Source organism: Tympanuchus pallidicinctus, unplaced genomic scaffold, assembly GCF_026119805.1.
Source record: "Tympanuchus pallidicinctus isolate F22 unplaced genomic scaffold, pur_lepc_1.0 scaffold22, whole genome shotgun sequence".
NCBI classification, from domain to species: Eukaryota; Metazoa; Chordata; class Aves; order Galliformes; family Phasianidae; genus Tympanuchus; species Tympanuchus pallidicinctus.
The window spans coordinates 21443540-21469675 of NW_026294739.1; the positions used below are offsets into that span (position 1 = coordinate 21443540).

General features: G+C 42.4%; 2 protein-coding genes across 11 annotated transcripts in view; one reads left to right on the forward strand and one right to left on the reverse strand.

Moving 5' to 3' along the window:
* The window catches only part of SMC4 (structural maintenance of chromosomes 4), a 33037-nt gene extending 19152 nt beyond the window's left edge, over nt 1-13885 (reverse strand). The window contains exons 1-5 of one of the 5 annotated variants that reach the window (XR_008207693.1): nt 13700-13885; nt 12012-12201; nt 10710-10888; nt 9914-10105; nt 8089-8265 (exon numbers count right to left, since the gene is read on the reverse strand). Coding sequence is in view for 4 of the 5 variants with exons in the window: in XM_052686641.1 (XP_052542601.1) it covers nt 8089-8265; nt 9914-10105; nt 10710-10888; nt 12012-12141 (678 nt within the window). In the remaining variant the exon portion in view is untranslated. Of the gene's footprint in view, nt 1-8088; nt 8266-9913; nt 10106-10709; nt 10889-12011; nt 12202-12526; nt 12551-12815; nt 13036-13699 lie in introns of those variants that run through there. The other 4 variants (XM_052686644.1, XM_052686641.1, XM_052686642.1 and 1 more) reach the window with 4 other exon arrangements.
* Nucleotides 13886-14023: 138 nt separating this feature from the next.
* IFT80 (intraflagellar transport 80) overlaps nt 14024-26136 on the forward strand; it is a 43402-nt gene continuing 31289 nt past the window's right edge. For 2 of the 6 annotated variants that reach the window (XR_008207679.1, XR_008207680.1), the window contains exons 1-5: nt 14387-14518; nt 14801-15045; nt 16024-16106; nt 16435-16660; nt 23546-23656. Coding sequence is in view for 3 of the 6 variants with exons in the window: in XM_052686594.1 (XP_052542554.1) it covers nt 16074-16106; nt 16435-16660; nt 23546-23656 (370 nt within the window). In the remaining 3 variants the exon portion in view is untranslated. Of the gene's footprint in view, nt 14182-14386; nt 14519-14800; nt 15046-16023; nt 16107-16434; nt 16661-23348; nt 23464-23545; nt 23657-26136 lie in introns of those variants that run through there. The other 4 variants (XM_052686591.1, XM_052686594.1, XM_052686592.1 and 1 more) reach the window with 4 other exon arrangements.

Here is a 26136-nt window from a genome sequence, read left to right on the forward strand (position 1 = left end):
GAGGAATAGCATCAAGGAACTTGGAAACAGATGATCCCACCTCCCCTCACACAGCCAAACTGTCAAGGAAACTATTTAACTGCCATGATGTTTGAGATGCTTTCTAAACGTAAACTTCTGTTGTGATGTAAGTAGAGCAAGAAAGCCCTCAAAGACCAGTGCAAGAGCTGCTGCTAATAAAATTACCCACCTGCAACCAATGCTCCAGCCCAGGTGACTCAGATGAGCACAGGAGCACCAGTGAGTGCCCTATGCAGCACTGCCTGGGCTTGTTCTGCCTATTGAGTTGAAGACCATGAAGTGCATGGATGGATGTGCACAAAGCCACCGATGGACTGCCAGTGAAACAAGCAGTGCTCTATTCTTTCACAGGCACATGGCTTACAAGCATTTATTTTGGACTCCATGCATTTCAGAAGTTGAACTTGCAGTATTTGAGTATTTGGGGAATGCTATACATTCAGTGCAAGTCATTTAGCGCAGACTGAATCCATTTAATTTCTTTATTTCCATTGCACGCTCACTTCTGCGCTCACGTTAGGCTAACACTCTCATTAGGACAAACCCATCTGTCATGGTGCAGGCAGCTTAATGAAGTGGAGGCACTCCAATGCCACGTGCAATTTTCTGGAACCTATCTGTGAAGGGTAAGAACTTCATCTCCTGCACGGCCTCCAGAGCTGGACAGTGAAATGCCTCAACTTTCAATCACCGCATTTCATAGAATTACTACCCTTGTCTTCTCTGAAATCACTCACTTAAAACAGCTGATTTCTCAGAATAGAAAGCTTTAAATGTGAGTTTACCCAATATTCATCCACAAAAATTCTGAATGTAGAGCAAGGTCAAAGTGCTCAGTGAAGAGATCTTCTGACCTACTCATTCAGTTACCTTTCTGCACCTCTTACCCGAGTTTTGGCACTGCAGGTTAGTTCTCACTTCTGCAGAGAACTCCCGGCCTGATGCTCTGGGCAGACTGCAGCATCACGTTCGTGCAGCCTCTGCTCAGACTGAGCAGGCTCTGAGCCCTGAAGGGTTCTGAGGGTATCAACACCAACAGCGTAGCACGAATCCTAACACTGACATTACTCAGCTTCAAACAGAGATAAAATCAGAGGTTAATTTGTGCCGCATACAAACAGGAGCAGTTCTGTCTGTCATCATGCTGAAATTAAGGAGTTCCAGAGCACAGCCCTCAGATTCCATTTTAAACTTCTGGGATGAAACGAGGCAACAGCAGCAAAAAGCCTTTTAACTTCTACTGAAAGCTGTCTTAAACCTTTTCATGGAGGAAGAAAACGTTTTTTTTGTTGTGAAAATTCTTCTGCATCAGGGGTCTCAGGACAACCTGTGGAGAGGTGCTGACCAGTGATGCCTCCACTCCTTTAAATTTTGCAAAAAATATGGTGATGGTGTCACACAACAAAAATTTTTGTCAACTCAACTGTGAATGCAGCACTCACAGATAGACTTCGTTAAGAGCTCCACTGAGGCAGCACATAGGTAAAGATATTTTCCAGGTTGTGCCGCTGTCAATTTCTGTTATCTTAATCTGAAGTTATAAACTCAAGTGCTGAAAAACTTTAAATTAGCAGGATCCCAAGTGATGCAATGAATGGTACCATTGAGTGTTAAACCCCACGGCCTTGAGAAGCACAGTAAAGCTGGACAGAATGGGCACATTAAAACATATTTCAAAATAAGGAGCTGTTGAAGCTTAGAATCTAGTAAATGAACATCAGCCGAAACCTGGGGATGAGAAATTCTGTTCTCTTTTAAAGGAGCACTTTGTGCTGCAGTTGTAAAAAACAAAAAAATAAAAAACTCCACATTAGTCAAATTCAGAACTGGAATGATGTCAGATGTAACTGAACTGCAATTTATGCAGTTGTGATAATGAAGAATAGTTTTAGAGAAAACACCCCTTAAGAGACCCATGCACTGGGAAAAACCTTGTGTGTCAATACATCACCGAGACTCCAAACGAAGCACGGCTGCAGAGCAGGACCACTCATCTCTGTCACTTCAGCTGCTCTTGAGAAGAATACAAATACTTGGAATCTTCTGGGGAACTTTCATGTGCTTTATCATTTGATTCCAAGCTTTAAAATAAATCAATAATCACACAACAATGATGCTAGGAACTTAGAGAAATACTTTATGTAGCTTTTTCCATTACTTACATTCTCCCCACCTTTGAGGCTCTGGACAGTAGCAAAACCTTCTTCAAATTGTGCAAAGGACGAGTACTGCAAGTGGGGAGCATCTCTTTATTACAACAACCTTGCAACTTTTTTCCCAGAACTACCAACGTATATGTTCAATTTGCTGACTAAATCAAGTGATTAAGTGGATTACAGCTTGCAACTTTATGGTATTGTTTAATTCTGCTCCATTTATGCCACTGACTTAAGCAATATGCAAATACATACAAGGCTCATTGTTTCATTTATCTTTGTCAAGGAATACAAGGATTAGTGGTTTTGTTGCATTTGTGAGCATATTATACATCCATGCATAAAAAAGCATTTAATGTAAGCATGTTGGATTTTAAAGGCTAATGGTTTAAGAATGAACATTTGTTCCTTCCAAGGGCTTTTCTAGTTAGTAGAGAAGTCCATACCACATTCAGCTTAAAAACAATGGGATTTTCTGTATATCTCACAGGTGACCAACAGAACTCATCCTTTAAGCACAAGGCAAACAGTGGAGCTGTAGCACATCCAGAACACCAAGGAAACGGTGCCTGCAGCTCTACCAGCCAACTGAACTCCGAGTTCTGCAGTGAATTAGAGTAGCACTATTGGAACGCTGTTGTTTCTCCGACTGAAGAAAAGTACTTTATCAGTCAAGAAGAATGGGAACTGAGCTATAACATGAACCACCTGAACTGATGTAGCACAAGGCAAAGTTTATTTAACAGGAAAGTTTAGAATTTTTCATCTGGTTTTAGAAAACAAAGGTATATTTCAGTTTCTCCCTTAAAATACAAAGCATTTCTTCCAGGCCAGGCAAATGTGGACAAGAGATTGTCCAGGTATTTCACCAGTCTCCTACAGGAGTCGAAAATAACTGCACAGAGCTTCTTAGCATAAGGAGAAGCAACGGCACACAGCGTGAAGCTGATAACACTATGGATTTGCTTGAAGGAGAAACTGCCTTAGAACATTTAGCATGTTGGCTATATTCTAAAAAGTCAACTTCCAGGATGTTCCTGTCAGTGTTATCCTTTGGACTTTTCTTCCAACCCGCTTCTTGAAATCAGAACCAGCACTAGCACTGAACTGCTGCTGCTAAGGTTCAGGTGCTTCTGTTGCACAGCTCCAGTGCTACATGGCTGGATGGCAAACAGCAGGGAGAAAAGTATCAAATTCTCACCTTCACTCTCTGCCTTCCAAGAGAAGTGATCTAAGACAGGGGAGAAATCAAGGAAGACAAGGAAGTAATAAGCACAAGCACACAAGCCTGCAGTGCCACTACCATCCAAAGATGAAGAAAAACTTGTAACTGGCCTGTTGCACAACATTCAGTTGTTTGCACAAAACTACTGTTCTGCACTCTGGAAATAATTTAAAAGTAGCCTTTGTCAAGCTGTTCACACATCTGTCTAATTTTAGAAGCTTTCTTAAGGACATTCTTGTATTTAATAGAAGAATACAAATTGAGTGCAAGTCTAGAGTCATTTTGGAATCAAAATCAGTTACTGCAAAACCAACCTACAGTGTTTGTTTTAAGATTCTTGCTATGTTCTGACTAAAACTCAATCCACCACTCTCAACTACACTGCATAGACGTATTTTGCATCCTCTTTCCATATTTCCCTATTTTTCTGGAAAAAAACCAAAACCTTGGTTATGAGGTTGCATTGGAATTTGTGAAACAAAAATCATACTAATTGCCAAGAAATTCTGACAGCAAAGAACTGACTTTGAAATTGCACGTATGAAGTCTTAAGCATGTCTCTTGCAGCTCTATACTCACTTCAGCATAAAGCTAATATTTTAACAGGGAAAGTGATTCTGTACTCTGAATTAGATGTAAAGCTCCTCCTTTTACACCCTATTTAATACTTCCATTTGATTACACGATTTCATTGGTTCTAATTCTTCCTACCACTTCAGCCCAGCTGTCCTTAAAATTTCTAGAACAAAACTCTCTTCACCAGTTTTGGCAGCATTGATCTCCGTTTATAATCCCAGGAGAGCTTTTCAGCCTGCGCTCTACTTGGATGCTTCAGCTCAGATGTTGGTGTGCCTCATTAGGAGAGCAGCCCTCAGCCTCTGGGAACTTCAGGCTTATCTCAAAGCAAGAAGAAAATCTGTTCCCCCTCATTTCCTCTCCAGTACACTGAAGGAGTGACTCCTACATTATTTCCACAAAGCAGCAGGTGAAAAACTTGACTAAATTTCCTTTCCTGTAGCACAGTCTTTCCACTGGACAAGACTTATCTGTACATTAAAAACTGCCGTTCCAATCAGATAAAAAATGCATACATATAAAATCACTGTAGCTATTCCTACTTGCATAAGATTACATGAGAAATTTTAAATTGTCTATCAAATACATTTAAATGACACTAATTAGCAGAAGAATTGCTTGAAATAGTTTGAAAAAACAGATTCAAGAACAGTTTGATTTCAATTCATAGAAATATAAAACAAATTCAGGTTTTCTGATTCTTAGTGTTGTTTCTGCAATATGCATCCGTATGGGCATTGCTTGCAAAACTCCATCCTCTGTTTACAAAGTTGATATTAACCATACTTCTCTTACCTTGAAAGATAACAAAGCCAATTTCAGCAGGTGGTAACAGCTGCTGTCCGGTTTGCTTTGCTCCCCAGACCTCCTGCCCTCAGGTGTCCTTAACTGACATCCCCTCAAGCTCTCCCCATTTATTTAATGCTTCCTTAGGGACAACCAGCCATGAGTGAGAGGCTGGGATTTCCTTCTGGCCTCGAGGTTGACCACTTCAGAGGACTTGCTACTGAGCAACAGCAATCACACTTACCTTCTGAGCTTTGCCCGACCTGGCTGGGCAAACCTACCCAAGCTTTCTGTGCATAGACATTCATGTTCCAAGTATTCAAAAAAAAAAAGCTAAATTAATTATAATTTTATTTGTTCTTCTTTACAGATATACAAGTTACTGAAGCTTGGGTATGAAGTGTGGAAGGCAGGAACCAGTAGCAGCAAGATGACAGATACTAGCACACTACCCAGCCTACTTTAAACAAAAAGTGACTAGATGCATTTTTTCCCGTTGCAGTTTCAGGCTGTGGCAATCTCATTAGCAGTGCACCAAGCATTGCCTGTTCCCCAAGTGCTAAAAAGCATAAAGCAATTTATTAAAAACAAAATACATAGCAATAGAACTTAAGCATCGCAGAAGTGACAAACTCCTCCTGTTAATTGTTGGCAGCAGCACACAGTAACCAAACCCATTCCCTTAAAACAAGGGTTTTTTTCCAATTAACTAACTAACTCAGGCACACAATTTCTGACATTTCCAGAACTGCCTGATCAGCAGCACATTGTTTTCCTACATGCATTTTTGGCAACGTTACTCAGCAAAATCACCAGTTTGATTTCAACGTTTTCAGGATGGCATCAAGTACCTGCACCACTTTCTACTCAACCTGTAGAAACTGTGGTTCTGGCCCAAGCTTTCAGAGTCCCACCCAGATGCACCCAATGAGCCACGCCAGAGGGAGACTGCAGAATGGGAGCGAGGTGGAGAGAAGGAAAAGGAAAAAAAAGGAAGCAGCCTTCTCAAAAGCAAGCATTTGCCACTGAGTAATGCTAGATGTGGTAGCAGGATACCAATCAAGTATCTCAGAGTTCTACTTGGAAGAGAACGTGTCCTACAACATTGCCTTTAGTGCTAGAGAATGCTTTCTCACAAGTTGCAAGTAACAGTTTTGTCTCTTAAAAGAGATCTATGTTAATTACACCCAAGCGAAAGTCATAACCAAAGAGGTGCAATTGATTTTCAAAGTGAAATTATTCTAACTCAATACTGAGCTCAAAGAGGCTACTCTGCGTTTAACTTAACTACAACATAAGAGAAGCAAAAGTGAAATAGAATTGTCGCTTATTCCTCCAACTTTAAACAACCTAATTTGAAAAGTAGGAGGGAAAAGGGGCAATCCTTGTGATGGCAGCAGGCAGCCCTGGCTTTCTGTTATGGTCTCATTTACTTCTATGACTTTTACTACTTGGGTTTTGATGTTTTTTTGTCATTATACAGAAACAGTCACATTTTCCAGATGGAAATTACTCAGCTTCGTATCGTCTGATTAACAGAATTCATTTAAAAAAAAAAAAAAAAAAAAAAAAGAAAATTAAATAATAATAATAGAAATCACACAGACGTGTTCAAGGAGAAAGGGCCTTGCCTCAGCCACACTGAATAAACAGAAAATCTCTGTGGAGTTTCCTCTGCAGTTCATTATCACATCACGCACCAAATTCAGTGCAAAGAAAGAAAAAAGATGGTGGGAAGCATCTCTGTGTCTTAACAGCACTCACACTGCCCTGATTCCCCATTATACAGATGAAAAGCATGAAACTCAAGCTTTTAGCATCAAGAACGTTCTCCTCATGGGAAACAATTAATAGAAGAAGAAGAAAAAAAACACATCTGGGGAGAAAAGTAAAAAATAAAACAGCAACTTAGCAGTAGTCCCTGCAAAATGCTTCCTTCCCCTCCCAGAGCAGGAAGGACACGCTCTGCAGCACTCAGCTTGGGATACTTCTGCACCATCATTTCTAACACATCTGACTGCAGTTTCTCCTTTTTTTTTTTTAAACAATGTTTCTAAAGTGATACTTCTGAGCATTATTATAACAAATACGTATATTACCAATTGTATTATTGAAGATATTTCTCACTTGAAAACCAAAAAGCACGAGAAGAAAGCACTGAATGGATTAATTAATTGGCATGAATACTTCAAAAACAGATATATCCTCTTTTTGTGGGTGTAACTGTAAAAAGTAGACTTGAGGAAGTGAAGCAAACACAGCTACCTATCTGAAATATGTCTTTTTTTTTTTTTGTTAGAGGGGAACTGGAAGCTCCTTTTACAAAAACAGACTTAAAATCATCTCTGTTGAAAACCATCACATCTTAGGAGGCTTCCACTGCTCTCTGATTCTCCAGGCCACAATCCTTCAGAACAGATTTGTGACACGTTTGTAATAGCAGTGAAATAATTATGGGTGATTGCAGATGTCTGTGCCCAATGGAATATTTAAATAAGCCCATCAAGTGCTTTAACTCAGCTCACACATTAAGTGACTGGCTGGCACCAGCAAAGTCCCCCATTATTATTTAAGCACTAGACAAGTAAGTGTGGTTGTCTTCAGCCTGCCTGTGTTTCACACAGCCAGCACACACCAGCAAGCTTTAGAACTTTAAATCCCAATGTGAGAAGAAATGATATCATATTCACAAGCTATTACTTTTATAGCATGAGCTGTAAATTGCAGCTTTTCAATATGTACCTAGAATTGGCTACAAACCTGCTGTGCTTCCAGTCCCCTGCAGTTGTTAAACGAGTGTAAATGAGAAGTAAATGGGTTTTTTCTTGCCCTCAGTTTTATGCAGTTATTTTTAATATACATACTTCTGCAGTAAAGCCATGCCTATAGATGAGAACTGTAGATAACTTAATAGTAGTATCATTAAGTTCGTATTGATGCACCTTTATCTAAAGCATAAACAAGTTGCTGAATCTCTGCCACGCTTAAGCAGCACAATAATATTGGGGTTTAAGGTTTATTTTACTACACCAATATTTACGTGCTGCTAGGGCGGAACAAGTATGACAACTCTTCTATTCATCCACATGTCAGGAGCACAGATTCATTAATAGAAAAAATTATATTAGTGTCTTCAACTGTTTCTCTTCCTTAAATTTCTAAAGCAGCAAATAATGATTCGCATCTTCACTACAGCTTGCAAACCATGATGTGCTGCTAGAGTACTTTAAGGCCTCACATACAAGACTCGAAGCTAAGCAGCATTCTGGTAACTATACCTGGAAATGTGGCTTTCATAAAAATTGGTTTTATTCATACACCAACCTGTAATATCAAGAATCTGTTATGGTCCAGATCGATTCCGTGACTCCGAAGAAGAACGCCAACATCTTTGAACGTTGACTTCTTGCCATTGATGTGGTATACAGAAGAATTATCTCTATAGGCAGTTCTAGATACACAAAAATTGCTGTTAGGAATGACCTCATAATCATCCCCTTCCTGTGTTGAGGAAAAACAAAGACAGAAATACAATTAGTGCATTGTATGTTTACCTCACTTTTCACCATTTTATCACATTAAGGTTTTAAGTCAGGGTCCACTTAATGATGCACACCTTCAAAAAAATATTAAGCACTAGAAAAAAAAACCAAAAAGCCCAAATCTGCATGGTCCTCACGTGCTGCCTTTCTCATCTCTAATACAAGCTTTTGCTTTAAAAATACCTAATTTCTTCTCTTCACCAGGGCTGCACATCACAAAAGCCCTACTTCAGCTTTAAAGTGGCTGTTGTATCCTGCCCTTTCAATTTTAGGTTAGGAAGCCGTGAATGGTTTGCTACTGTCTGTAATTAAGCTCCTCTTTTGTAGTGCTAGAAAGCTGCTTTTTGCTGAGTAGTTCTAAAGAGAAACTGCAGAAGATAAAAATGCAAAATATTAAAGATGTGACAAACATGATGACATCAGCTTCAAAAGATCATCTCGACTTCACCAAAAAGCAACTGCAGCAAAGCTGGGACTCACTTCAAGCAGTTAAAGCTGAGCCATGCTTCTTGTAAAGACTTCAGCCTGCCCTGCTTTGCCAGGCCAACCCCCTGAGCACCATCTGACCAGGTACACTCACAAGCTTTTTACATCACAAGTGCAGCTTTTAGGCGTTCATACAGAGCCAAGCAAAAAAAAAATCAAAAAAAAAAAAATCAAACGAAATGATCACTGAATGTGGCTGACACAGGCAGAAGCAAAAAGCTCGGGTCTGTGCAGATTGAGTCAAAGAAAATTTATTTAAAACAGTTCTTTTAATGACTGTCCCCTCATTAGCACAAGTTCTGGAGCTTTGCTGTACCTTTCCCACTATACTGACTAATCTGAAATTCAACAAGAATCTTCAGCCAGACTAAATGCTCACAAAAATTCAATTTAAATCAAGCAAAATTAATTTCTAGTAATGTAATTGCAATAAGTCAACAATATAGCCCAGATTTTACCAATACATGAAATGACAAGCAACAAAATTTTATTTTATTTTATTTTTTTTACATTGTCAGCACTTTCTATTTCATTCAAACACTGCATCAGCCAGTGGGTGTGAAATCCAGAAATTCTAGGAAAAATCGGATTTAAAATTGCAGGCACATTTATCATCCATTAAGTGTTTCAGATTGGTTTTACATTTTATGAATTTTCTAAAATAGCTTCTAATTGGTTTGAAAGCTTTTGCTTCAATAGGTTTTACACCCGAATCTATATGCCCGTATTAGAAATGTAGCAACACATAACACATCCAGATGCAGACTCAAAAGTTACTCAAGGTGCTGTTAATTTCAGAAATAAGCTTTATTTCCTTGAGAGAAAAGAAGTGACAAATGTGCGACGATTTCTGAAAATGACTGTCAGAAGATTCTGCGCAGCTCCAAACTGACTGCATACCAAATACTCATCTCACAGAACAGCACAACAGTCCCTGCTCATATTTTAAGAGCTGCACTACTTGAGAGAGGGATTTTTAGCTAATTAACTTCAAATTGATGTTCTGCTTCCCAGGGGTAAACTATGCCACCACGTCCTCCCCAGCTCAAACTGATCAAATATTAAGTTGTCAAAGGCTTGAGTAAAATAAGTGCCACCCTCCTGAGCAGCAGGATACGTACCTTGTCAATGATCTTTTGGAAGTGGACTTCCACAGAACAGCTCTGGATGTCCGTATGTTCCTCAGAATTATGGATCAGCACAGAGAGCTTTTTGGATCTGATTTTTTGTGCTCGATACCCAAACACAAAAAGCATCGCATCAATGACATTGGATTTCCCGCTGCCATTGGGCCCAATAATGCATGAAAAACGCTGCAGAACAGAAGGAAAAAAGGTGTTGGGCTGAGGGCAGTAGATCCAGCGTGCATCACCCACTTCATTTGTAAATAGTTCAAAATATAATTATTTCTAGCACAGGAAACTGCAGCTTATTCGATAGCTTAATCTTCACAACCAGAGGCAGAGCAGTACAACTTATTTAAGAGAACAAAACACCTCCACACAGCTCAGCCTTCTAAACCAGAACTTGTTAACTCAAAGTGATACTGCACTTAGCAAGCAAATTCGCAAGGAAAGTTTCATGATTAGCCACGAAAATCTCTTGTGGGCACTAAAAACATTCTCATTCTTCAAACATGCTCCTCAAAATTCCCCAGCAAACGAAATAAAGACAGAAGTGAGCCTTTTTGCAGGCTTTCTGACAAATTACAATTGTACAGAATCAAGAATTTGCACTTTGCTGTTTTCCCTACTGCTCAGTAACTAAAAGAGAGGATATCACCAGCAAAGCAATTCTAAAAGCTCAATACTCTTCAGTTTTTCTGACGTGAGGTTATGTGAAACTACAGGAAGGGGCACCAGCATGCAGCAAAGCCTTACCTTCATTTAGAGATCGCTACAGGGAGAAGAAAATTACCTTATGAAAAGGTCCCAAAGTTTGCTCCCCTGCATAGGATTTGAAGTTCTGGTTTACAATGTGAGTTATCATGAGACGAGGAGCACCGGCTTCATTGGTCATTGCTGGAGGAGGGGGAGGAGAGATGCTACCCAAAATCTCTTCTAAACTCCGATTATCAGACTCCTCATTTGAGACTGCTAAAAACCATCCAAAATAAGCAGAAAGAAAATTAAGGCCATAAGCACTCAATGACCAAACACCTATAAAAAGCTCGATTTCAAAAGCAGACACCATTTCTATATTAACCAGAGCTATACTACTGCAACCATTGTAAGGAGCTAAGTGGAATTTAAATCCTTCTTTCCACAAACCGAATCTTTCAAAAAGAGACACTTAAGACATCCCATCGATTCACCAGTGGGTTTGTTCTTTCATTATGCAATTCCTATTCTAACACACTTTAATAGGCACTCCGCAATTACAATAGCTACAGCCGTCACAATAAAGCTACAAATCTGAAACAGGCAAAGTCTTCCTAATTAATAAGTGCAAAGCCACATTTCAAGCGCGCTCCCAAGTCACTCTGCAAGATTTGGGGACCGCTGCACAATGCTCTAAAGCTGCAATGACAGCACAACTGCTCTGCAAAGACAGGAAGTTTGTTACGAAAACAAACTGGCCCCCTGGATATCTGCTTGTTGTAAGCAAAGCAGCTTTTCAACAGTTACCAGCAGCTTTTCTTTCACATAGACAGTAGGTTTTACCACCAATTTCAATTTATCAATCCGTTTGTCAAATATCTGTGCTCAAATCATTTAATCATTTCCTGTCTCGCTACCCTGAAAGACACACGCTGCTCTTTTTCCAGATACTTTCAGCAAAAATTCAACCCAAGAACCACAAGACAATGCACTGCTTCATGAAAAAGAAAGTCAAATCGTTTTAAGAGTTAAATAAATAAACGTGACATTTATTCCATTCCAAGAAATCTCACAGCATTGGCTGCATATAAGTGTGAAAAATCCTGGCTCTTGTACCACAACCTGGTACAGATCAGGAACATAAAATAGGTCTTATTAGGAGAAAATTCACTAATTGCTTTTGCACTTGTAGTAAGTCACAAGTCCCAATGCTAACTCTTTGCAAACCGCTTTAAAAGCAGTTTAAACACGTCAGAAGTCAAAGCTTTCAATCTTCCTCTCCTGATCAGAACAGAGCGAGTCCAATCTGGAATAGTCGGCAACTTCTGCTGAGCCCTGTTGCTCGCTATGCACCACGGTCAGGTTTACACGGCACCAGAAGCACAGTGCTCCCACCTACCTTCTGCTGCTCCTTCCCCAAGCTGCCTGCCGTCTTGTTTTTCCACTTGCATGTCACCGGTGGGCTCCTCTACGGGCTGTCTGCCTTTCTGGTGGGCTGCTGTCGAGGTTTTGGTGCTCCTGCTCGCCATGATCTCAGCTGGCTGCTCCCCGGCAATTCCAAGCAATCAAACTATTGAAGGGATCTCTCTCTAACATAAACAAGAAAACCCCACCATCTCTGCGTTAAACTACAATCCCCTACGGAACATACCTATAAGTACGACTAACGCGGAAATGAAAGACCAGATGTATTTTGAAGACAAAAAACCCAAATCTGAAACAAAAACTATGACAAACTAATAAACGGATCGCCCCAAAAAACAAGGGACCCGCCCTGATCTGCAGACAGCAGCCGTGCACCTCCTGAAGCCGATGGAGTTTGCAAGCTCACAGAATCACCAAACGGCCCGGGTCGGAAGGGACCTCAAGGATCACAAAGCTCCAACTCCCCCCAGCACACACAGGGCCACCGACCTCCACTTGGGGAGAGCAGCTGTGACACCAGGGGCAAAAGAGTTAACGACGACGACAGGAACGAAGCGGGAAGCCCGACGTCCGAGCTCTTCACACGCAGCACTCAGTCCCGACACACACTTTCAGCACTCCATGCTGAGCGTATGTACACACAAACAAAAAGACCTGCGTAGTCAGAGCACAGGCTTCACCCTCCAACAGCTTCCATCAATACGCTCCTTTTGTGAGCCGCAGCGCAGCCCCGACTGCCAGCATTCGGCATCTAACAGCCAGAGCGACGTGAAAATACCTTCATCCCTGGTGATGTTAGAGCTATGCGAGCAGGGAGGAAACACACAGCAGTCCACACGTCGGTACTCCAACACGGCTCCCACAAAACGCCAAAGAGAAAGCGACCGGCGGGAGGGAAACTCTCTAAAGAGTTTCAATCAAAGCGGGCAAAGCAGTTTGTAGAGAAACGGAGATGAGAAAGTTTACTTCTCACCAGATAAAAAAAAACTGACGTGGTTAGAAAGTCATCTCACAATTGGTGCCAATCATTTGACGTTTGCAGACCTACCCCCAACCCACACTCTCATGAGAGTCCTTCATTTGGGACAATGGGGGAGGGGGGGGGGGGAAAAAAAAAACGAGACACTGAGCGCGTTTTAAAGCGGTCGCAGGCCGTGCTCCCGTGTCGGAGCGCCGTCCCGGGGCAGCCGCAGTTTCTCCCGGCACCGGGCTGCTTTTTTCTTCCACAGCCGCCGCTTCTCTACAGCGCAGCTCCGCCCGGCACCGCGCGGCGGGGAGGGGAGAGAGGCGGCGGCGGGCAGGAAGCCGTCCTTATCGCAAGCCTTTCGGTAGCGATAACCGATGTCAGCGACAAAAATCTTTTTTTTATTGTTTTTTTTAATTTTGTAAACCCTCCCCCCATCATTTGACACAGCCCTGCGCCGGGCACCCGTTGGAAACCTAACAGTTTGGCTTTCGCCGTTCCAAGGGTAAAAAGCCGCGGGCGGAGCTCCCACACACGGCTCCGCGCGTCCTCACAGCCCGGCCCGCAGCGCGGAACAGCGCGGAACGGCGCGGCGGCACTCAGCGCCGCGAAGGAACGGCCGCCGCCTCGCGCTGCCTCAGAGCGGGGAGCGAAGGGGAAGAACGCGGCGCCCGCTGCCCCCCACCCCTTCTGCTCACCTCCGGCGCTCCGCTCTCCGCTCTCGGTCTCTCGGGCCGCCCGTCCGCCCAGCCGGCAGTGAAGGAAGCCCCGGCTCCGGCCGCCCCGCGGCAAAGCGCCGCGCTCAACGCGGACGGGCGGCGGAGGTTCAGGCCGCCCCGGCTCGCGCCGCGACTCGGCGGCTTCCACACTCGAAAATGGCGCCCAAACGGCAAACTCGAACCGAAATTCGTTAGAAAGGCGCGGGGCAGGCTGGGGCGGGAGGGGGCGGGGCGGCCGCGGGTTTGAAAGGAGGAAAAAGCCGCGCCGCGCGCCATCTTGGCGGCCGTTAGCGGGGCGGCGCGTCCTGCGGGGGTGGCCGGTTTGGGTTCATTTATTTTATTTCATTTCATTTTATTTTTATTCCTCCTTCCCCCCCATGTGTCGGAGGAGCAGACGAAGCGATATCTGCGGTGTTTCGGCCGTGCCTGGGTGGAAGGGATTAAATCCCTTCGTTGGAGAAGTAGGTCAGGGGGCGGCGCTTAGGGCGGCGAGCGGACGGCGCGGCGGAGCGGTCCGCCAAAAAAAAAAAAAAAAAAAAAAAAAAAACCCCCCACGAAAAAACCCACCAAAAAAAAAAAAAAAAAAAAAAGCATTAAAAAGTATTTAAATAAATAAAGTGGAAACGGGGCGCGCTTTGAAATCAGCGCTCGCTCACGGGAGGCGCGGTGACGCGCTGTCACACGGCGCTGAGCTGCGCCTCTCGCGGGACGCAGCCATAGAGAGACGTGGCCATAGAGACGGCGCCGCCACACGCCGAGCTCGCGGAGTCGCGGGCCGCCCCGCCGCCGCCGCCACAGGTAAAGGCAGAGCCTGGCGGGGGGCGGCTGCGGGGAGATGGGAGGGGCGGCGCTGGGCGGGCGGATGGCGAGGGTGGCGGGGGACGGGTTCGTCAGCTGAGATTCCGAGCGGTGCCGGCGGGGAGGCGGCCCGCCGTGACCTCCCTCGGGCTGCGGGGCGAAAGGAGGCGGTTCTGGCACGAGCGGAGAGCGAGACGGGCCGCGGGGCCGAGGAGAGCTCCTGCCCGCTCCCCCCCCCCCCCCCCCCCCCTCCTTCAGAGCCGTTGCTCAATCTCCCCTCAGATCCTCCGCAGCCCTGGAGGGACGACGGCCGAGGCGGCAGGGCTGCGCAGGCCAAGCTCCCGCCGCTCCGCATCGCTGCCCGCTGCTCCTCGCCGCCGCGTCCCGTGAGCGCAGCCCACAAACGCCTTCGTCTCCTCTGTGAGCTCCGTGCCTGTTGGCGGCAGGTGGAACTGCCAGAACCGTGAGGGTGCAGTGCGATAGGAAAGGCTCTAAGCGAGGCGTCACCGCGGGGCGAGCGGCAGCCGGTGGGTTAGGGGTGCTGTGAGGTGCTCGGAAAACGGGTGGGTGGGATCATGGCACGCAGATGGGACGGTTCTGCTGGGACCGCTGTGAGGGAGTCGGGGATGGGGCTGAAAGGCCAACTGATGTGCCTGGATAGTGAGGATCACGGCACAGCCCTTGGTTCGGGAAATGAGGAGGATGTTAGACATTCAAATATGAGAGAAATGTTCAAAAATAAATATAGCTATTGCACGTTTTAATTGGTGTAACATAGGGCTGAAAGGAGCTCTTATCCTTTGAGCATCCTTCTTACATTTCTCAAATTCCACATGGTAGCTGTTTGACCCATCGTCGTTCTTATGGTGGAAAACATTTGGAGGCTCAGAGGTCACATCGTGCATCACTGCTCTCCTCAGTGCCCTGTCTGCTCCCACCCTTTGTGCTCCCCCCTTCCCACCCTGAGGGCCGGCAGTGCTCATCCAGCACAGAGCATCCCAAAGGCTTTGGCTGTTGCACTGCAGATGAGGACGGGGCTGTAGGACCTCACTGACCTCCCCACGGAAATACTGTGTTGCAGTGAAGCAGGGTGGACATTACAAGTAGCAGTGGGTGGCAGTAAGATGATGTATCATTTGGTCCTGGCAGGGTTGTCTTTCCAGCAGGACTTTTCATTCTGTGTGTTCTCACAATGCTGTCATTAAACATGAAGGTTCTTGACAAGTTCGGGTTTTCCCTCACTACCATCACAGCTGTGTGTGCACCAGGGAACTTCAGTGTTTCCTTCTACAATGTTCTAGCAAAGCACACCTGGCACAACGTGCTCTTATTCAGCGTGCAAGGGTGCTGCTGGATTCTGTACAAACCCCTAAAACCTCATTTGGTGCTTATTTTGACACAGTACTAATGTAATGTAGCTTATGTGAAAACATTTTGTTGTAATGTTGGTATCTTCCTTTTGAGTTTCAGCTGCCTATATATGTGCTCGTTCTGTTTTATTGCAGTTATAATATACCTGCATACCTCGTTCGAATGTTCCATCTGAACAACCAAAATGAGACTGAAGACTTCGCTTTTAAAGGAACCAAAACATATCCTTTATCTCAGAATAAACCACTGAAATCCATGCTATATTCTCATGTAGTTTATCTTCTCTAAAGGATTTTATTTATCATAAATCTTGCAGTAAAATATTTGTCACACGGTATGGTTTGTCTGCTTTATTTCTCATAGAGTTTCTACCAGCTTTTCTTGAAACAAACAAGCAGGGAAAGAATGAAGAATTGTATTTCCTATATATAAAGTATTCTGCGCAATAGCATTGAAGTAATGTTCAAGTATGTTGAATGTTGAAGTAATGACCATTTAATAAGTATTTTTAACAATTAAAACTTTCAGACTTCCTTAATTTAATTAAACATAAGGAATTAGTTAGCTGTGTGGGATGGACCACAGCTGACGAGCTGTATTCCTGCAGTGATGATCACCAGATTCTGAAATGGAACCTTCTAACGAGTGAGACGACTCGAGTAGTGAAACTTCCAGATGATACTTATCCCATAGACCTTCACTGGCTTCCCAGAAGTGTTGGTGGGAAGAAGCAGTCCCAAGCTGAGTGCTTTGTTCTTACAAGTTCTGATGGTATGGCAATTTAAAACATTTCTAACTTTATACCACTTTGTGCATGAGAAATCATTTGCATTTAAACAGTCTGAAATAAAGCACTTTTGAATGCTGCTACACCAGTTGCACCGATGTAAAAATGCTTCAAAATCAATATGTTGCATTAGTGTAGTTTTCTCTGATACAACATTACTAGGTATATTTCTTTCATTCAGCAGATGTATAATTTTGTATGTAAGGTCAAATTCTGTCCTCTTTGGTAGCTCATTTCACACTTGGCTCTTTCATAGATCAGTAGTTTCCAATACGTCTGCACTGCTGCTGCACAGATATCAGATTGTTTTAACTGTCAAAACTGAAGATGACCAAAATACTGAAATTGCTTCACCATGTATCAATGTAGGCCGTTTCTGGGACAGATCTTGTATGTGTTTTCTGCACTGTCTCGAGTATCTCTCTCAAGCTTTGAGTTCTGGCTGTCAGCGGAGATGTAAGACTGATCTGGATATCTCACATACTGCCAGATGTACCTATTGTTTCTTCCCAGACCTGCCAGTTTTCAAACTAAGCTTACTAGGGGCTTGATCCTTCAGGAAACTTGCCTTTTTAGTTTGCTTGTTTTATTTTACATTGACCTCATTGTAAATATTATTCTGAAACAAAAGCACAGGTAAGAAAAATAGTCCTTGATTCAGGCTGTGGGTGCCTGACTGGCAAAAGCCTGCTGCTGGGGCTGGGATGTTATTTTGAGATGGATTTCTGATGATTTCATGAGGTACATCCAAGAACTTGGCACATGAGTGACTTGGAAAAGCTCTATGGTTTGCTCATAGAAGTTGGACAGTCCATAGGTATTAACATTTTATACATTCCTTTTACATTCCAGTGAAAACACTGGAAAGTTTGATAACAAGTCAATTAAACTGTCTTGCCAATAGGAGTAATTACGTGCACAAAGAAGCAAATCTCATCAATATACTCAACTGAGTTTATATTCTTTTGTCAGCAGTCAGAGGTCCTGGTGGTGAAGCTGTTTGTCTACACAAATGGTAGCAGTGGGAGTTGCTCAACAACAGACTCAAAGCAATATGCTGCCCTAAATCTGCCAGCTCTTTCAGGCAGAACAGCTCTTGGCCAATTGTAGAGTTTCCATCAGGATATGGCCATCTGCCCATGACCTTATTTTAATGGGAATGGTGGATGATTCCAGTTAACTTCTGCCCAAGTTTAGCCAGAACCTTGAATTTCTGGATCTAGCATGCTCTCATTGGTGAGTGCAGCTTACGTGGCCAGCTTCCCAGTGAGTCTGATTAGAAGAGGTTTGTTACAGGGCAATAGCAGTCTGGTGCTGATGAGTCCAGCGTGGCTTTCTGTATGGGTAGAGAGAGCCATGTATTTGAAGAAGGCAGGAAAGTTCATTCCATGCATTAAACTTTGTTGATTTCTCTGGCTGCTGACAACGGTTGCACTTAAGAAATTAGGAAGGATAAGAGTTCAGTTCACAGAGTGAAAGCCAAGTTGGTTTTTTTAAAGCTTTTTGTACTTCCTATGGAATAAATGCACTAAACTTACAGAGCAATAGCAGGACATCGTTTGGCCTGAGACTGAAGGTCAGCTCACTGTGGCATCCTACATCCCCTATGTATGGGAAGGAAAAATGGGGAGAGAAGTTTGGCTGAGCAAAAGTGCAATTTTTGCAGTGCTTGGTGCTGAATTTAGCTGGGCCTGATGAAGTATTCATAGAACTGTGGGCTGCTTTGGGATGGAAGGGATCCTCCTGGAGGCATTCAAGGCCAGGCTGGATGTGGCTCTGGGCAGCCTGGTCTGGTGGTTGGTGACCCTGCGCATAGCAGGGGGTTAAAACCAGATGAGCACTGTGGTCATTTTCAACCCAGGCCATTCTAGGATTCTATGATAAATCAGCTCAGCCCCACCTCTGCCATAGACAGGAACAGCCCCCCATGACACTGCAGTAATGGGGCACCCACAGCTCTGGGCAGCAGTGCCAGGGCCTCTCTGCCTCTGAGTGAAGGATTTCCTCACATCTAATCTGAATCTCCCCCTTTAGTTTAGAGCCATTACCCCTTGAAAAGAAAAGGGATTCTTTTTTTTTTTTTAAATCATGTAAATGATTGTGTCACTGTATCTCAGTTAGAATCTGTATGCACTTGAAAGTCTTTGACCTGTCATTGTCCAGCTTCTAGAGATCAGCTTGATCAACTTTCACTTTCTTTTAATGCAATGCTTCTTGCTTGCATGCAATATAAAGTGAGTTGACCATCTGCCAACTTCAGTGCAGTGGGAGATTTTGGGGTTTTTTGCTCTTTGTGGATGTGCAGGCCCTTTGTATTGCCCAGTTCTCAGCATACCCCTATGACTTACCACCTTAACAGTGTTAGAGCTGCAGTTGGTATCATCTGTTCAAACTGCAGTCTCGTAGCCTGCCCTGCTTTTAGCTGTGACACGGGGTTGTACAGAGCAGTAGATACCCTGGGGATAACATGGGATATTACACAAGGAAGACAGGATGTGATTTTAATTCAATTTATTGAGCTGAATAGAGTAATTCCCAATTTGTATACGTGCTTCAAGTCTGAATTTAAACAAAAGTGAAAGATTAGAAACCCTTTTTTCCCCGTTCCCTAAAAGAATGAAGCAAATGGGGATTCTATGGTCAGTCTTGTAGGGGTCTGGCAGGCAGGTGGGAATTTGGGAGCTACCTCTGATATGGTTTAATTAGCATTGCTGTTACTCGTGGAATGAGGAATTTTCACCATAATCAATTCACTCCTTTTTCTTAGCTGTTGTTAAGGGACGAGCTTTCAGCAATGACTGGGAAATTCAGCCTGAAAATGTGGTTTCTGGAAAACAGTTGAAGAGATGTGTTTGTGAACAATCGTAGTTTTATTTGTTAGCTTTTCCTCAGTGAAACTGAAATAGAAAACAGCGCTGAACCAATTGTGAAAGAATGAATGGGGATAAAGCTCAGTGCAGAAGGCTTTGGACTTTTTCTCCTAGTGTAATCTGGCACTTTCGATAGATACAGATATAGAGAGAGAGAAATAACTTGCAGAGGTTTTTTTTTTGCACATGTGCAAGCAAATTGTTCATACAATTAAAATGCAATCATTTATTTCTGAATTACTGTATTTTTGAAATAGTAAAATTTAAAATGCTGTTTAGCTACTAATCACATAGCACATGTGTCAAGCCTACAATTTTCCTGCAGCAGCTCATTCATGTCTGTGATAAGGACTCCTGGAAATCTGCTGAATCTGATGGAAACTGAGTCTCACATCTTTACAGAGTTGCATCAATTCCTGGTTGAACTCCAGATGTTTGTGAAATTAGAGCAAATGTAAATTTAATCCTCTTGGGCTTGCTTCTGAGTTGCATCTCTGGTGGAATATTGTCTTTTGCTTCCTACTTGAGCTGGGCACGTTTCTGCTTTCTCTACAAACACAAAGGAAATACTCAGCTTTAAACTGTGTATTAAGCACAACTCGTAAGGAATTGGACCTATTTTTTCAGCTTGTATATTATTGATCATTTTATGTTAGGTCAGCATTTAAGAGTCTATGAAATGTAATGAACAAAACATACGTGTTTTATGGTCTGTATTTGAATAGGCTGCTAATCTCCCACTTGACATTCCTCCAGAACTGGAGAGTCAATTTAAACTTGAGGACAGCTTCTGTACTTAATGAAGATAAGGGAACAATATTCTGCAGAACTGATACTTTAAAAAGGTGAAATTGAATCATTTCCATTGAATCGCTTCTGTCTATTCCAAGCATATAGCTAAATTTTTCCCTTTCTTAATTGCTTAAAAGAAGACAATAATTTTGAAAGCCACTACTACCTGAATGTTAAATTGAAGGCAGAAGAAGGCAGAGAAATCCATTGAAAGTTGGCCTTGGAACAACTTCTGCCTAAGAATGCCATGAAAAAGCCCAGTATCTAATGGGTCACATTCATTTGGTTCTCCTAAGTTGTAAGTTCACGTGTTGGAAAAGTAGAGAAATTAGAGAAATGAGGATGATAGCCACGATAACTTGATTTGTTGTGCTGTAGTGCTATGGTACACTTTTAAAACACATGATTGTTTTTCCAGAAGCTTCTATCTTAGTGCCAAGATGTTTTTATTTGAAAGTGTATTCTTTCCTGCTAGGCTACAGTTTGCTGTGCTTTGTTATTGGGAAGATGCCTTGTGACAGAAGTAAGGGCTGGTAGAACAGGAAGGGATGCAGAAGGTTGGTGGGTGAGTTGGATGCTCCCCAGTGGAAGAGGATTCTGCTCTGTGATGTGGCCATTTTTCTCCTGGTGTGACTTACACCAAAATTATCACACTGCTTTGTCTGTGTGCTTGATTGTCCTGGGATGTATCAAATTGGAGGGGTTTTTTTACAGAACTTACAGACCTCACATTCACTCTGGGTCAATGAGAGCTGGTCCAATACTACAAAATTCTCTGTATTCTTTGCAGAGCAACTCTGAAGGCTTTAAGTTGGGTACTGAAAGTTGATGGACTCTTTGAGTTCTCTGTGTATGCGAGCTTACTGTGGCAAGGCTGATCATAATTTTTTCCTTCCACTTGTAACATCAGTGAAACACGTACATGATTGCCATGAAGAGCTCAGCCATGTAGTGTTGAACAGCATTGGTGATGCCATGAGAATGTAATCCAATGAATAGAGGAAGCTGTTGTGCAATGGAAAAAGGTCCTGGCTATGGGCTGAACAAATGCGCTACATCAAATGAGGGAGGTGGTCAGAACAAAAAATGCTTTTTTAGTAGCTGAAATGCTATTCAGTTGGGAAAGATAGCATTAGCTGTGGAATGCCTGTGAATCCAGCTACTACTTATATACAAGAAATGAGAATCTCACACCTGTGAGATACTCTGTAACTAGAACATTGCAATGAATATGGAAGGACCAGTATTGATAATCCTAGAAGCTAAGAATTAAGTGAATGAGGAGGAAGCTGTTTTAGTATTAATTTTGTTAAGGAAAAGGGAGGTGGGATAAACCAGTTGTGCAGAGGGCTCTCTTAGATCTGAATATGTGTGGTAAGGAAAAGCAAAAATGTTTCATTCCATGTGTTGTATTTTAAATGGTCACTTCAAAGAAACTGATTTGTACAAACTGTTCTTTTTCAGTATTAACTCTTCTGCTTGGAATGCCTTACAGTGGCAGAGATTTGGCTGAGGGTTGTTGCCTATTTGTTCATATGCTTAAAATGAAGACAAAGTGTAATTGTATTCATTTGAGTAACGCTGCAGAGAGCAGTGGTGTGTGTTTGATGTTTATTTCCTGCCAGATCTAGCAGAATGCTTTTTGTTTGCAGTCGAGTTTTGTTTTCAGCTTTTGTTTCTGTTTTGTTTTTGAAACCGAAGTGCAAAATAAAACATGGGAAGCCAGAACACAATGAAAGTGGATTCAGGTTTCTGGAAGCACACCCATCCTGCCTGCTGGGATTTTCATGTGCATTTAGTGCAATGATGTCTTAGGTTTACCTTCTGCTAACATTGATAACATATTTCTTTACTGAAGGAGCCAGGTATTGAGCTCCTGCAGATGAGCTGTGTGGTCAAACTACTCCACGGACCAGAAGGAACCTCCCAGCCTTCTCCAGCTTGCAGTGCCTTCCAACACCCACAGTGAGCTGAACCCAGCTGTGTGCTGGAAGCTTTCACGTTAGCTGCTGACTGCTGGAAGGTTCTTGTTGATATCACAGTTGTAACTGATTATCTAGTTCTGCATAGGAGAAACTGGATTTTAACTGGTTAAGCTACTTTCTTTTTATCCACTTTGGATGAGCTTATCATGAGGGCTCTGACCAAAGAAAACACCTTCAGATATGGACTCCAGACACTTGAATATCTTTGGTAACTGAAAATATAGTCCCTATTCTCGGTGTGTTTTTTCAATATGTTTCTGGGATCCTGCTATTTAACCAGAACAGGTATGGCCTGTCTTATAATTCATATTCCCATGCAGGAGGGTCATATGCATATGTTATTAGTGGAAAAATGATCCCATCTTAAGTGATGGAGCATTTGCACGCACTTGGTGTGAGGTATCCCTGCATTGTTCATCTCGAGGAGCTCCCATGCTCCCATAGCTTCTCGTGGTTCACTGGCTGGTAGATTAGGTAAATGAATTTGAAAAAGGTTTTGGTTTTAAAGTGGTTAATTTGAATGTGAGCTATTCTAAGCCACACTTTTGTTCTGCCACATGTTTCCAAGCCCTTCTTTGTCTGCTCTTTGGTCCAGTTTAAATTTGATCTTCCTGGATTTAAGCAACATCCCTCATTTGGAAAGAAAGACTTCCTCATGCTTCTGTTGAAATCATTAATAGCTTTGTTTTTGGCTTCTGTGAATTTCCATAACAGCTCCATAATGCAGGCAGTAAGACTTCCTCAGAGAAACGCGCTCGCTGCTGGTCAGATTGTACTCACTTTTCCATTATCCTTTTGGTGCTGAGTGATTTTTCAGATCTTAAAAAAAGAAAACACAAGGGCTCTCCTGGGCTGCAGAGCGCGTACCTCTGTTTGTTAGCTCTCAGACAATGAAACAGCAGCAGGCAGCTGCGTCCCCAGAGGGACACGCAAACCTTAGAGGGGCATGAGCAAAATGAACCGTCAAAACAAAGGCCGTACATACCACAAGGAAAGAGCACAACCCATTTGTACAAACATCTTAGCTGGTTTACAAGTGTTTCTTTTGCAAGAGTGCATTTGTTTGGGCTAGTCATAGTTGGGAAGAATGTAGTTGCGTGTTCTGATCTTGGTTTCGTTGGTTCATTCCTCTGGCTTTGTGTAAGCATTTACGACAGAAGATAAGAATAAATATCGGTCCACAAAATTACTCTATTTCTATATTGATTTTTTTGTTGTTCAGGGAAATTCCACTTAATTTCAAAAGTGGGAAGAGTAGAGAAAAGTGTGGAAGCCCACAGCGGAGCCGTGCTTGCAGGGAGGTGGAATTCCGAGGGAACGGCGTTGGCTACAGGTAAGGAAATGAAGGGGGTTGAAAATGAAAATAACAAAAGGGCTCCCTCGAAATGGAACCTTTGGGGTTTTCATTGTGCAAAGATGATACGCAGTGAAGAAATGGAAGGGTACAGAAATGTAGTATTAGATTTATAAAACTGTCCATACGGTGTGTAGAACATAAGGACCTCACTCTATGTGATAAGCACAGCGGTGTGTTTTAGAAATATAACTTAATCCCTGACATGCATTTAAAAGAGGTGGTCCCAAATTTCCTAGCATATATTCTTGTTACATAGAATTTGAATTAATAAAACTGAGTCTATTAAAGAGTTCACTTATGGGTCTAGCTTTAAATTCCTTTGCAAGAATGGGAATGAGATGGAAATTCAAAATCAGCAACAAATAAAGTTAGCTACTTTATTTGTTAGTAAGTTAAAGTTAGTAAGGGATTTCTAATGTCTTCCTTATTGGGGTATTATCACCTTGTTTAATAGAAATTCATTTGGTGCTGTTTATTAATGATGCTTTAGAATTATTAGCACTACTTTAATACAAAAAAGAGTAAAAACATTGTTATGTGATCCTGTTAATTATGTATTGTCCTACGTACGTGATGGCAAATGTTTTTAATATCAAAATTCTTAGAGGCTTCTACAGACATTCTGCTTTTCATACATGAAGGAGAACATTTGTTTGTTTTTTTTCTTGTCTGTTATGACAAAAGCTTTCTGTGTTGGTATGTTTATACCTTGCAGATGGCTCTGGAGCCAGTGAAGGTTACTGAGGCCTCGTGAGCTTATTGAATGTTCCTGTGCTGCTCTTCCTTGATTATTAGGAGCAGTTCAGTCTAGCTGCTGTCTCCTCCTTCTCTCTGCTGGGGCTGGGAGAGTGATCTCCAACATCCACATCTATGTGTTTTTTTGTTCTAAATCTTTTGGTAATTAGTTGCTTTTGGCATTTTTTTGTCAGAAAACCAACAACAAAGCTATCTTGATGTTGAGGAGAAGCTAATTACATTTCCTGTGATGTACTTCTTGATTTCTGTTGGTGGCAGAGTTTTCTGCAGCCCCCGTCGATCTAGCACAGCTGATTGTTTTGGACAAATTCCAGCTCAGTCCAGAAACACTGAAGATAATTTTGGATCTGCTTGTTTCCAGACTCAGTCTGACTCTAAAATGCTGCCTTAAGGAGCTCTGTCTGGCATATTCCTCTTAAATCCCAGAGGAACAGAAATATTGTTCTTTTAAGAGACAGATTTGCCCCAAGGACTTCTCCAAAAAAAAAGTTGGAATTACCTTTTTCACCTTGAATTTCTTTTGTTTTTGAAAGCTTGTATGATATGCTCTGAGATCAACCACTCATGTACAGCAGCTGTGCCTTGAGAAATCGTGGCTCATTGAAGGTACCATATCAGTTAAAATGCTCTTTATGGCTCTATTTTAATAGTGTCAAATGGGCACGAGAAAGATTTTAAACAATTTTATGCTTTTTAAACGACTTAAATGCTAAATCTGCCATGTATCAAAACTAAAAACACAGTAAAAAAAATTAGAAGGAAGAATGGCACCAAAGGTCCAGATGCACCTTTTTCCTGATTAATTGAATCTGGGATGTTTAAACAGAGTCACAGGAGTTTGCATTTCAAACACATTAAACAATCTCTGGATTTTATGGCTAAATCTGCTGTACAGCATAAACATATAAGCAAGTAAACTTGTTTTCCTTGGTATCACACAGTTATTTTGTAAAAACCAAACCTTCCAGATTGGGCCTTCAGTTATCTTCAGATTCACCATTTGTCAAACTGGAGCCTCCAGTCTAACACATGAAATCTGTTCCTAAGAGACTCATTGAGTCAGCCTTTGGGACTTAGAACTGTAAATAGATGTGGGCCACAGAATACAGAACTTGAGATATTTAAATAGGGATGGACTTTCACTTGCCATGAGCAGCTTCAGATCAGAAAACCAAAGCCTGTGTGCATGTCTGACTTTGGGCTGCTTGCAGACCTGCACAGCTCCCATTTTCAGTTGACATTTTCAGTTTACATTGCTTGCTGATTTTCAGGTGGAATTTATAGAGTTGCAGTTGGATATTCAACTCAAAAATTTGATCATGTCTCTCGATGAGACTTTAATAAATCTCTCTTTTACAGAGAGGAATATCCCCTGCTTCACACTCATGCCTTATTCATGTCACTGCTTTTGGCATTATGCACGTCTGTGAGCATGTATTATCAAGGATGCAGTACAGGGAGAGTATAATTTCATGAAAAATCTCCAGTGAGTGCCTGAAGAACTCACTGAGAATTGCAGCCACTGTCATTGAACCAAGACTGATGCATTAGTGTCACAGCAACAAAGTCAAATATCTCACTAATTTTATGTGGGTTTTTTTTTTTCTGCTCTCTCTATAGAATGCATTCTACCAGGGCTGCTCCAAAAGTAATGCCTGCTATTTTGTGATGTTGGCTCATGGCATAATAGGCAAATGTTG